A 13,955-nucleotide genomic window follows, 5' to 3' on the forward strand; every position below is an offset into this window, starting at 1 on the left:
CCTTTAGGTGACAAACTCCAAGCGGTTATCTTGTGCCTTGTACTGAGGAGTGGCTTCCATCTGGCCTCTCTACCATAGAGGCCTGATTGGTGGAGTACCGCAGAGATGGTTGTCCTTCTGAGAGGTTCTCCTATCTCCACAGAGAAAATCTGGAGCTCTGTCAGAGAAGCCATTGGGTTCTTGTTCATCTCCCTAACCAAGACCCTTCTCCCCGGATTGCTCAGTTTGGCCGGGCGGCCAGCCCTAGGAAAAGTCTTGGTCGTTCCAAACTTCTTCCATTTAAGAATGGAGGCCACTGTGTTCTTGGGGACCTTCAATGCTGCAGACATTTTTGGTACCCTTCCCCAGATCTGTGTCTCGACACAATCCTGTCTCTGAGCTCTATGGACAATTCCTTTTGACCTCATGGCTTAGTTTTTGCTCTGACATACACTGTCAACTGTGGGACCTTATATAGACAGGTGTGTGTCTTTCCAAATCATGTCCAATCAATTGAATTTACCACAGGTGGACTCTAATCAAGTTGTAGAAACATCAAGGATAATCAATGGAAACAGGATGCTCCTGAGCTCAATTTCGAGTCTCATAGCAAAGGGTCTGAATAATTATGTAAATAATGTATTTCTGTTTATTTTTAATTTTTAATACATTTACACACATTTCTTAAGATCTGGTTTTGCTTAGTCATTATGGGGTATTGTGTTTAGATTGATGAGGAAAAACATCGAATTTAATCCATTTTAGAATAAGGCTGTCACGTGACAAAATGTGGAAAAAGTGAAGGGGCTTGAATACTTTCTGAATGCAATGTATGCATTGTGATTCAGGCATCCATGGCTACTTCACAGAGACTATGGGTTTGAAGGATTGGCATTGGGTTTTGGTATTTTATTTTGGTGCCAGAGCTGGTGAGGTTTCAAACAATATATAATGTATCTGTCCTTTCTGCCACCACTTCAATGTACAATGGAAAAAAGGCACACTTGTCTTCCAAATGGATTAAAGTTGTAGTTGAACCATAATGCCTCTGATGTGAGCGCCTTGTGCTGGAGTGAAGATCTCACTTGACAAATGGGCTAGAGAAAATAAACTTGTATATCAGAGCCATGAACCAAAGAGAGATCTTACTCTGTCAGCGGTGAGCTACCTGGAGGTCCAGAGAAACCCATCCGGTCTGGGTTCAAATACTATTAGAAATCTATCACATACTTTCAGCATTTGCTTTACCCTGTCTGTAGAGCCAGATGGGTGGGGTTGGCACTTTTGTGACTATTCTATTGGTTCGATTGCGCCAGGCAAGTTCTATCAATCCCATGTCATGTACTGTATATGAAATGATTTTTTGAAACCAGGTCTGAAACCCAATGATCTGCTCACTGACATGTCAGACATTTTCATTTCATAGAAATATCTCCAACTGATCATCTTTGCCTCTCAGCTTCCATATAGGCCAGGTTGGTTGTATTAATTTCCCCCCAGATCTATCATAAGGAGGGCTACAGTGCCTTGCGAAAGTATTCGGCCCCCTTGAACTTTGCGACCTTTTGCCACATTTCAGGCTTCAAACATAAAGATAGAAAACTGTATTTTTTTGTGAAGAATCAACAACAAGTGGGACACAATCATGAAGTGGAACGACATTTATTGGATATTTAAAACTTTTTTAACAAATCAAAAACTGAAAAAATGGGCGTGCAAAATTATTCAGCCCCTTTACTTTCAGTGCAGCAAACTCTCTCCAGAAGTTCAGTGAGGATCTCTGAATGATCCAATGTTGACCTAAATGACTAATGATGATAAATACAATCCACCTGTGTGTAATCAAGTCTCCGTATAAATGCACCTGCACTGTGATAGTCTCAGAGGTCCGTTAAAAGCGCAGAGAGCATCATGAAGAACAAGGAACACACCAGGCAGGTCCGAGATACTGTTGTGAAGAAGTTTAAAGCCGGATTTGGATACAAAAAGATTTCCCAAGCTTTAAACATCCCAAGGAGCACTGTGCAAGCGATAATATTGAAATGGAAGGAGTATCAGACCACTGCAAATCTACCAAGACCTGGCCGTCCCTCTAAACTTTCAGCTCATACAAGGAGAAGACTGATCAGAGATGCAGCCAAGAGGCCCATGATCACTCTGGATGAACTGCAGAGATCTACAGCTGAGGTGGGAGACTCTGTCCATAGGACAACAATCAGTTGTATATTGCACAAATCTGGCCTTTATGGAAGAGTGGCAAGAAGAAAGCCATTTCTTAAAGATATCCATAAAAAGTGTTGTTGAAAGTTTGCCACAAGCCACCTGGGAGACACACCAAACATGTGGAAGAAGGTGCTCTGGTCAGATGAAACCAAAATGTAACTTTTTGGCAACAATGCAAGACGTTATGTTTGGCGTAAAAGCAACACAGCTCATCACCTTGAACACACCATCCCCACTGTCAAACATGGTGGTGGCAGCATCATGGTTTGGGCCTGCTTTTCTTCAGCAGGGACAGGGAAGATGGTTAAAATTGATGGGAAGATGGATGGAGCCAAATAAAGGACCATTCTGGAAGAAAACCTGATGGAGTCTGCAAAAGACCTGAGACTGGGACGGAGATTTGTCTTCCAACAAGACAATGATCCAAAACATAAAGCAAAATCTACAATGGAATGGTTCAAAAATAAACATATCCAGGTGTTAGAATGGCCAAGTCCAGACCTGAATCCAATCGAGAATCTGTGGAAAGAACTGAAAACTGCTGTTCACAAATGCTCTCCATCCAACCTCACTGAGCTCGAGCTGTTTTGCAAGGAGGAATGGGAAAAAATTTCAGTCTCTCGATGTGCAAAACTGATAGAGACATACCCCAAGCGACTTACAGCTGTAATCGCAGCAAAAGGTGGCGCTACAAAGTATTAACTTAAGGGGGCTGAATAATTTTGCACGCCCAATTTTTCAGTTTTTGATTTGTTAAAAAAGTTTGAAATATCCAATAAATGTCGTTCCACTTCATGATTGTGTCCCACTTGTTGTTGATTCTTCACAAAAAATACAGTTTTATATCTTTATGTTTGAAGCCTGAAATGTGGCAAAAGGTTGCAAAGTTCAAGGGGGCCGAATACTTTCGCAAGGCACTGTATTTGTCCTCGCCCTGTCAGAGGTAGTTTATTTAGCTATTTGTTGTGGGTTGCAATCTCCATACCTTTCCCATTTTCAACAACCTCATCTGCTTTCTGGCATAGCCATATTGAGAAGCAGGGCAAGCTGGTTGCTATTTGCGGCTATGTAGGACAATGCCGGGTAAAAGTTCTAGGTTTAAGAGCTACACAAATGCAGAGGTTTCCCCCAAAAAATGATCCATAGATAAATGATTCACCTTGATTCATCTGCCGCCTTGGCGCATTTCTTTGAATTCCTTGTTTATCTCAGTCTGTTATTGTGTGTTGTGCAGTGTGTGCCTGTTTTCTCCCTCTCCTCGCTCCACGTCTAATTGCGTGTGCTAATTGTGCCTGCCGTGGGGACTCATTACAACCTGTCGTTCTCAGTATGTTATCACACGTCCCATCCATCAGGCTTTTTAATTATGCGGTGGCATTCTGTGTTATCATGCACCTCCTCCTCTCCAAGGAGACTCATTACATAGCCATCATCTCCCCGCCTGCTCCACCTGCCTCCCCCTGCCTCCCCCTGTCTCCCGCCTACTTCCCAGACATACTGGGTTCAAGGTCTTGTGTCAGTGCCAGAGCCACCTCACAGCTAGGTAACAAAGACGCGGACATTGTGTGCTCCGGTAGGGGGCTAATTGCACATCTTCCAACGCTCACACCTCACAGAGCTTAGGCCTGATGTATGGCCGTCAGGGTCAAACACTCAGGCGCAACCCCGGACACCAGCCATGGGGAGGGGGGACAGTACAGTACACAGGCCAGGGTTGCCCCGTGCTGGGGTAGCTACTGTACATGCACAGCATGGTCTCTCCATGAGTGTCCATGGCCCCTCAACACTTCTTATGCATGGCCTTAACACTGCTCTCTAGTTTGCTCTCTCTAGTCCCTCCTGCTTTGTAATCCCTTCCACAAACATATTTGTTCATCCTTCCTCCCTTGCCTCTCTCTCTTGACACAGTGTGGCGTGTCTGTGTGTGAGATACCCAGCACTCAACGGTTGGTAAACACAGGGCTAGCTGTGATTGACACGTCTTTGGTCCCTGGCTCCCCATGCTCCTTTATGCCAACGTGGCATCCCCCCTCTCTCTCTCTCTTTGTTGCTTTATTCGTTTTCGGTCAAGGGTGTGGTACATGCGCCTCTGCAGTCCCTGAGTCCACACAGTAAGAGCCTTGGTGAGCACTCCTCTCTCTTTGCTTATTCTGAGACTTGACGTCGGTGAAGGCCACAATACCACTCTCAAAGAAGGTTTACGCAAGTTTCAAGCTACAGTACTTATATACAGCAATGTATCACACTCCGAGGGGGGATCACACATTTTTACATGTACATCAGCCTTCTCTGTGATGAGTTGTGTCCCTGTCAAGCATGAGCAGGTTTCAAGGTGATTTGATTTCTGTCTAAGGCTCCTATCTTTGGGGCATGATAAATGACCACTGCTGAAATCCAGGCATTTCTTTCAGTCCTTGCAATTCTACTGAATGTGATGGTACAGTGAAGAAATACTGTGTCATATTGATTGAATTGACTGACACGCCAGTCCCAAGCGCTGTGGTGGCATTGCCCTTGATCAGGTAATCCATAAGCATGAGGATCATTGCACATTCATCTTCTAACCCCTCTGTTTTCCATCTGCCCACAGCCGTGCGATCAAAACCAACCAGGATCTGCTACCAGAGACTCCGTGGATCAACATCTTCTACGATGACTTCTGGGGCACCCTGCTCACCCACAGCGGCAGCCACAAGTCCTACCGGCCCCTGTGTACCCTCTCCTTCCGCCTCAACCATGCCCTGGGTGGCCTGGAGCCCTGGGGCTACCACCTGGTCAACGTGGGCCTCCATGGGGCCGTCACGGCCCTCTTCACCTGGCTGGCCCGCTTGCTGCTAGGAGAGGGCATGTGGAGCCTCCTGGCTGGGTTATTGTTCGCCTCGCATCCCATCCACACAGAGGCAGTGGCGGGCGTGGTAGGCCGTGCCGACGTGGGCGCCGCCCTCTTCTTCCTGCTGTCTCTGCTGTGCTACGTGCGTCACTGCGCCCTGCGAGGGGGCCCTGCGGGGCCCTGCAGGCTGGGGGCCTGGCTCCTGGGCAGCCTGGGTTGTGCTGCCTGCAGCATGCTGTGGAAAGAGCAGGGGGTGACTGTATTGGCCGTGTCGGCACTCTATGACGTCTGTGTGTTCCACCGGCTCAAGTTGCGTCAGGTCATCATGCTCTTCTACAAGGTAAACAGTTTGTTTTTTCCCATGTATCTGATTTCCTCCTCTCGCTCTCTCCCTTTGGCAAAACCCCGGCAAACTGCAAAGTGGAAAGTCCATCTATTCACATGGGTGTTGTTGTGTGGAAGTATGCCTGTGTTATGTTTGCTTTTCATTAGGATGTAATTTGCGAAACATTTTGCCATGTATGTGCAGCTGTGTGATCCGGAAAGAGCTGTTGTTTTGTCCTTTGAATGCAAGAAAATATACACGTGGGGAAGAAAAGCAAAGGGAAAGTAGGCTATTTCTTCTGTTTATATACTGTTTGTGTATTTGGATACAAATCACAAAGATACACATCCGTAAGTGACTGTCAGAGCAGTGACGTGAGTTAGGGAATCGTATTATTATGGAAATGGGGTCATGGGAAGCTGATAAGGACTTTTGTCAGTTGAATTTGAATTCCCATGGTGCCTTGCTGTGTGTCGTCTTGTGTACAAATCCTACATTATCCTTGAACAGTGTCATTATCATTATCCATCGTTAACTCCCCCTGTGACACCATTTGTTACCAAACACCAATTAGATCTCGCTTTAGTAATAAGTAAACAATCGAAACGATCACAGTTTCAGGATTTGTTCATTCATCGTCTGTCACTATAATGTAGTGCATGTTATTGAGATGAATGATACTTTAATGTGACATAATGATGATGAGGTGGTACGTTTACATGCAAGGCGTTATCATTGGAATTAATCTTCATCACGTGTTTTTAGCGTGTGTTTGTGTAGCACTTAGGGCTTGTCAAACGATTAAATCATTTTATTGAGTTAATCACATGGTTTTCTGTGCGATTAATTTGATTAATTGAAACAAATATATATTGTTTAAATTTTAGCGTAGTTAAAGATGTTTCCATTTAAAAGAACATCACATTGGGTTGTAGGTATAATATATTTTGGTTATAGGAGTAAACACTACATAAATAACAGATCAGACAGGTCGGAGATCATGTAAAATATCATACAGCTATTAGATTTAGCCTAGGCTACTTATCCATGTTCTTCAACTAGATCCCAAGCTGCTACTACTAGAATTGGGATAATTTGCTTAAATCTTTTAACCTGTGAACTACAACAAAAACAGTAGCTAAATTGAATGGATGTCCTGTTCCGATTTTAAAATCATTGTGGGAAATTATTTTAAACAAGAGGCATTCATCCATGGCATTGTAAACATTCTCGTTTGGTTAGCTAGCTAGCTAACGTTAGCATTTGCTAGCGACTTCTGTGCAAAACTGTGCATAACTAGACGGCTAGCTTTATTGTTGCTCAAAGCTGCATGCATGGTGGATGTTTAAGCACCACAGACCGCTCTACAGGAGCTGCTACAGATGTCAGATCTGAAGCATGAAACGCACAGAGAATCTCACTGCCGACAGATACTTATCACAGTGGTAGGTCGACCTGGTAGTGATGGACATGCCGTTTCAACTTGTAAATTCGTAATGCTTATCAGTGGCCAACAACTTGACTTTGAGCCAATCAGAGAGCACGAACCAACACTTGGGGGAGCCAATAGGGGTGACAACAAAAAGGAAAAAAAGAGGGCATTTTCTCTGTACATTAAATGTCATGAGCCAGTCACACTTCATATGCAATGTAGGCTTTGGGATGGTAGCTAGCTAAGTGCACAGACGCATTGCACACCACATTAAATACTTCCTCCAAGCTAGCTAACCACTGTCGCTAGTATTGACATTATAATTAAATCACAATGGATTCGTTTCCATGAAACGGCTGCCTGCGTTAGCTGCCGAGTTAGTGCAGTGTAGCTAACAGGACATGTGATTATATAGATTATAATTGTTGCGTATATAATTAAACTTCAGAAGCCTTTTTAACTAGGAGCCTTTATCTATAGCTGCTGAGACTGAGAGCACGCAGCACAGTTGTGCTGCGCTTAAAAGGGTCAGTGCGGAAACGTTAACTTTTGGTTGAAGAAATGGAGATGAAATGTGTGAACTTTTTTTAGGGCATTACAAATCTCAAACGTTAACTGTAAATAACAAATTTGACAGCCCTAATAATATTACAGGGAGAGAAAAATACACCAAGTAAAGCCTTTATACCTACACAAATCAAAGATAAACAGGAATGAGAATCTAGCCTAGTCTTACAATTTCCTTGTTTCTTTCTTAGCACAAAGCCATCATCAAGTAGCCTTTTCCTCTACTGCTCCCTGTCACAAATGCTTACCGTCTGCTGTCGAATCAATGTGACTTCCACAAGTCTCTGCACATCAGGCCAAATTGAACAAGACATGTGCACAAATGTGACAAAAGGGATCCAAGAAGGGCCGATGGCACCACAGGATGCTGACTCATACAGACGATGTACGAAGCACATTTCTGGGAGGGGGAGAGTTGGTGGGGACGGGGGAGAGGGAATGACAGAGACAAAAAAATAGAGAAAGAGAGAGAAAGTAAGAAAATCTATCCTTTCTGTTTTAGTGCTCATCATAGTGTGAAAAAGTGAGCGAGGCCCCTTGCTGTCTTCGTCTCTACACGGGCCTCTCTCATGATTTAAGCCTTAACTGAGCCTTGGTGTCCTCTGGAGTATGGCCCATACATTGACTGAGGCAGACAGGCCTGCTAATAGTGTGTCAGGCGTGGCATTGCCGGGAGAACGCAGTGCTAGGAGGGCTACAGGAGAGGATACTTCATATCTGACAGCTTCTAAATATTTGATTAGAAACCCAACACACAAACACACCTCCCCTGCCAATACAGGCCGATCTACTTGCACAATGCTGTCATGGATGGGCCAGAGCCTATGGATTATCTTATCCTATGCCATGGTGTTGATGAATGGTCTGGGAAAACACCTGTGCGCCATATTCTATGCATATGACAAGTAGATCCCATTTTACTGTCAAATCAGTTGAATACATCAGAGGCTTGTAACGGATGTTTTGTCTGCAGTGCCATCTTTGAATTGGCCATGATGGAGTCATGGGGTCTACCTGCACCTACTCAACACTTACTCCGAGGGGGGAATAGGAAGGAAAAGTCTGTATTTAGATCAATATAGGACAGCAAACATTGTGAGGCTGTGTTCTCTCCCTGTGCTGTTTCAGGTGAAATAAGGAATAAAGGATAGTATGCTTTAGAAATAAGTTGGGCTTATTTGGTGTTCATTTCTAGTGCAGTATCACAGACTCACTGCATATCTTTGAACCCCAGCACAGAGGAAACAAGCAGGGAAAGTTGACAGATCACTCCCATCACTTGAGTGTCGTTAAGGCTGGCAGGTCTCATGCGTTTACAGTGTGGACGGTTATATTATGTATTTTTCTGTGATAACGACGCCAAGTCATCTGTATGAATGTTGAAACCTGATTTCAGCTGTCTACTTTGTTGGTATGAATGGGACAGGCCGCTGTCATTAGGCCAATGGCCGCCTTATGAACCTATCAGCCTGTGTATATGTAAAGATCTGGAATGGACACAACAGAAATAAATATACTTCTTCACAGTCTGGCCCAGAGATATATCAGGTGATGACAGTTGAGCCGTTGAGCTTTGTGATGAAGAACTTCCCATCGTTAAGTGTGAGAGCAGGCCGTTGTGGAGGGATACAACTAGGGTTGCAAAGGGCCGGAAACTTTCCGGTAAATTTCCAGATTTTTTTCAGAAATTTTCCATGGGAAGTTAAGCCCGGGAATTTTGGGAACTTTGTTTAAATTCATTAAAAAAGTTAGCTATACACATAAGGCAATTCTAGGTCTTGTGACATATTTTGGTTAAACTATGGAATTGCAACCCTCTGCATGCACAGTGCATTCTGCCATCACATGCCCAGTGCACTCTTCCATCACATATACAGTTGATTCTCAAGATCTTGCACACTAATGAGATGCTATTGAGCCCACACTACTACATTGTCTGAGCCAAGGACTACATGCTTTCTGGTCAGTTTTGATTACAATACTGGGGGGGGTGAATATATTCTATATGACACACATTATTTTTTTGTTAACTAGTAAATAGTAGTCTACAGCGAAGTGTGTTTAAATAATTTCTAACTTGTTAACAATTTCTGCGAGCTAGTTTTTGCTACCATGTGGGGTTTAGCTTGCTTGAGACTGCTAACTAAAGAGTGTTAATTCACCTGTTTCCGTACATGTTTCATTTTAAAACAGTTTTCTTACAAAGGAGTTGTTTAATCTAACTGCCTAACTATTTATCTGTACATCAAATTGTATTGATTTTTTTATTAAAAAAAAAAAAAAATCTTTATATAGCAACAGCTCATGGTCCTCCATGATAGCAACAGCTCATGGTCCTCCTGGAATCAGAAGTGTTTTTGACTCAATGGAGGAATGTAGTCAGAGAAATGCTGGTGAACGTCTTGCTCGAGCTGTGTATGCAATTGGTTCACCTCTGATGCCCACAGGCAATGTGTATTGGAAATAGATTTCTGAATGTTCTTCGCCCAGCATACACCCTTCCAACCAGAAATTCTTTATCTACTCATTTGCTGGATGCAGAGTTCAACAGAGTTCAAGTGAAGGTCAAGCAAATCACAGAGAAATCAGACTGTATTGCAATCATCTCTGATGGGTGGTCGAATGTTCGTGGGCAAGGAATAATTAACTACATCATCTCCACCCCCCACCAGTATTCTACAAGAGCACAGACACAAGGGACAACAGACACACCGGTCTCTACATTGCAGATGAGCTGAAGGCAGTCATCAATCACCTTGGACCACAGAAGTTATTTGCACTGGTGACAGACAATGCTGCGAACATGAAGGCTGCTTGGTCTAAAGTGGAGGAGTCCTACCCTCAAATCACACCCATTGGCTGTGCTGCTCATGCATTGAATCTGCTCCTCAAGGACATCATGGCACTGAAAACAATGGATACACTCTACAAGAGAGCCAAGGAAATGGTTAGGTATGTGAAGGGTCATCACGTTATAGCAGCAATCTACCTCACCAAGCAAAGTGAGAAGAATAAGAGCACCACATTGAAGCTGCCCAGCAACACCCATTGGGGTGGTGTTGTCATCATGTTTGACAGTCTCCTGGAGGGGAAGGAGTCTCTCCAAGAAATTACCATATCACAGTCTGCAGTTATGGTCAGTCCCATCAAGAGGATCCTCCTGGATGATTTTGAAAGAGAGTTGTAAGCAGCCTGGAACCTATAGCAGTAACCATTGCACGGATTGAGGGAGACAATGCCATCCTGTCTGATGTTCAGACTCTGCTTGCAGATGTAAGAGAAGAAATCCATACTGACACTTCACTGTTGCTCCAAGCAGAGGAAACTGCAGTTCTGAAATACATCAAAAAGCGTGAAGACTTCTGCCTGAAGCCCATACACACCGCAGCGTACATGTTGGACCCCACGTATGCTGGCAAGAGCATCCTGTCTGGTGCAGAGATCAACAAGGCCTATGGTGTCATCACTACTGTGACTCGCAACCTTGGCCTGGATGAGGGCAAGGTTCTTGGCAGTCTGGCAAAGTACACTTCCAAGCAATGGCTTTGGAATGGAGATGCAATACAGCAGTCGTGCCAACATATCTCATCAGCCACCTGGTGGAAGGGGCTTTGTGGGTCTGAGGCTCTTACCCCTGTTGCCTTCATCCTCCAAATCCCTCCAACATCAGCCGTCTTAGAGCGCAACTGGTCCTTGTTTGAGAACACACACACCAAAGCACACAACAGGCTAACCAATACAAGGGTTGAAAAATTTGGTGGCCATCTGGGCAAATGTGAGGCTTTTTGAGCCTGACAATGAGCCATCCTCAACAAGGTTGGAAAGTGACAGTGAAGATAAGGCCTCAGAGTCTGATGTTCAAGAGGTGGACATTGAGGAGGTCCAGGGAGAATACATGGAAGCCTGAGAGGAAGACAATCAAAGCTTTAGTTTCTAGACTATCATTCCCCCTGGATTCTCACAGAAAGTTTCCACCTCTGAATATTCCCCAAAACGTGCAACCCTAGATACAACTTTTAGGAAGTGTGAGAACAGGCCGTTGTGGAGGGATACAACTTTTAGGAAGTGTGAGAACAGGCCGTTGTGGAGGTATACAACTTTTAGGAAGTGTGAGAACAGGCCATTGTGGAGGGATACAACTTTTAGGAAGTGTGAGAACAGGCCGTTGTGGAGGAATACAAAGTTTAGGAAGTGTGAGAACAGGCCGTTGTGGAGGGATACAACGTTTAGGAAGTGAGGCTTGGAGATTGGAGAGAAATTAACTAAGGTGTTAAAGCTCAGTCTGCCACTGTGTTCCACTGTTTAACATCTAACTATTACAGTGTCCATATTAGGACAGCCTCTGCCTCAAACAGATGAGACTGACACCAACTCCTTTTGAGGCTGAGGCTGTCATAATATGGACACTGTAAATCACTCATTCTCTCTCACCTCATCTCTAGATAACATGTTAACATGGTATTTTACATCTTCCTGTATACTCTCAGCTGAAGTAGGTTGACATTTCGAGAACGTTATAGGATCATGAAATGGGATCCTTATCTGATTGTGGCTTTCAGTCAATTACATTAACGTTTTATATGCACTGTAAATCTCCCATTGTTTCATTATGTGTTCTGTGTGCGGTTTCAGTTTTAAACAACCAATTGACCGACATCTGTTCAATTATTTTAATTCCATTTTGTTCGTTTTTTTTTTCTGTGAGCGCAATGCCCAGTTTCTCTAGAGATAAATCAGATCAAGCCCAAACTGTGCGATGTACAGTGGTTCTTTCTTTAAAAGTTTTGGGCTTATGCCGCGACCGTTTGTGACTCGTATCCGCCAGGCTAGATCATAGCTTTCACCCGGATTCACCTTCCATGTAGGATGATATATATCAAATTATTTAGATTAATTAGGATGTATGTTTTTGCACGATATTCCAAATGCTTGTATTGCAAGAATCAGTCAAAAAATACAGAAATGTTTTTCTGAGTATTTATGTCCACTTGTTCTCATGTTGTCTTTTTGGTCTCATCTCTTTCGCTCCTTCTGTGCCGTGTGCACCTTCCCATTTTCACACACACACCAAGCCCCTCCCCCCATCACTCACAACAACAAAGATGAGAGATCACTTCTTCCTCTCTGACAAGCGGTTTCAACTCGCTATTTGCATTTGAGGTTTGGTCCATCAGAACCGGTCATGTTGACACTGAAATACATTGAGGCATCATTTTACTGTCATCTTTTTAATGATACCCTTTTTATGTCTCAACTCCTCAAATTGCACACAGAGCAGACACCACTAAAACGGGAGGATCAATGAACATTGATTCTGGAAAATGAATGCTCAGTTTGTCACGCACGACATTGCGGTACCTCTAGCAGCATTTTAGCCAAAGACTGTTCTACTAGTTGTCTAGTCTGAGTTCTATAAATGTGCAATAAGCATAAAACACAATTGTGTAAGGAATTGGCAACTCGTTTTCTCATTCTGAGAAATAAGGTAGGCCACTCAATTTCAACATCTGTACAAAGTGGACAAGCTGACATGCTGCTCAAACAGTTGGAGATGGACATAAGGGTGTGTTCATAACCGTTCAACTGTTCTACCTTGTAAGCTAGCAACTTTCAAATAAAATATCAAGATTAGTTGGCTACTCACTAGCACATGGGCTTGCGTTTGAGAGATTGTTCATGAGACCTGTGTTCATTTTCTATAACGCCTGCTACAAGAAGTTAGTCATTATAAGTGAATGTGCATTATGCATGGTTCTGGTTAAACTTGTAACAAAAAGGGAATTTTCATAGATAGACTTGAAAGCCAGAACAGTGATTTTTGCAACAAAGCAGGTTAAACTATTTTGTTAAAATAATACAATTATGGTTGTGGAAGGCTTATATTTAGCCTAGGTATAACTTCACAAGCCCTGAATTCATTAGATTATTGCTGACTGTTTGAAATGCAGTGTATATAACCGAGTGGCACAGCGGTCTAAGGCACTGCATCTCGGTGCTAGAGGTGTCACTACAGACACCCTAGTTCAAATCCAGGCTGTATCACAAGCGGCTGTGATTGGGAGTCCCATAGGGCGGTGCACAATTGGCCCATCGTCGTCTGGGTTTGGCTGGTGTAGGCCATCGTTGTAAATAAGAATTTGTTCTTAACTGACTTGTCTAGGTAAATGTAAAAAATAAAAAGAACATTTAAATGTACAACAAAGCTTATTTCATCTAGATATACACTATATTGTGAATCGACCATACATTTTTTTTCAAATCAAGATATTATTTTTAGGCCATATTGCCCAGCCCTACTTTCATGTCTACTGTGGTATCTATGGCATGGATATTTTGGAATGTGATCTCTGTGCATAACTTTTTTGCTGAGTAGCTAAGCCAAAGGTTTAAATAAGATTTATACTAACTGCTAAAAAAATATCCCTTGATTTCAGTGTGTATTTATTGTGCCACTAATAGAGGATGACCAGGCTATAACCGGCGTCCATTTGTTACAACATGGAATGCCACATGGGAATAATCTCAGCTGCTCGAGGCCAGCATTGTGTGCGTGTGCGAGTGCATGTGTGTGTGTCTCCAGTCATTTCCTCTGAGTCAAT

The 13,955-nt window shown here is 43.4% G+C and overlaps 1 protein-coding gene across 1 annotated transcript in view; it reads left to right on the plus strand.

Annotated features, from left to right (window-relative positions):
* The window catches only part of LOC139407243 (transmembrane O-mannosyltransferase targeting cadherins 2b), a 167,879-nt gene that overhangs the window by 73,109 nt on the left and 80,815 nt on the right, over positions 1-13,955 (plus strand). The window contains exon 2 of the mRNA XM_071150848.1: positions 4,793-5,372. Coding sequence (XP_071006949.1) covers positions 4,793-5,372 — 580 coding nt within the window. The remainder of the gene's footprint in view (positions 1-4,792; positions 5,373-13,955) is intronic.

This window comes from Oncorhynchus clarkii, chromosome 1, assembly GCF_045791955.1.
Source record: "Oncorhynchus clarkii lewisi isolate Uvic-CL-2024 chromosome 1, UVic_Ocla_1.0, whole genome shotgun sequence".
NCBI classification, from domain to species: Eukaryota; Metazoa; Chordata; class Actinopteri; order Salmoniformes; family Salmonidae; genus Oncorhynchus; species Oncorhynchus clarkii.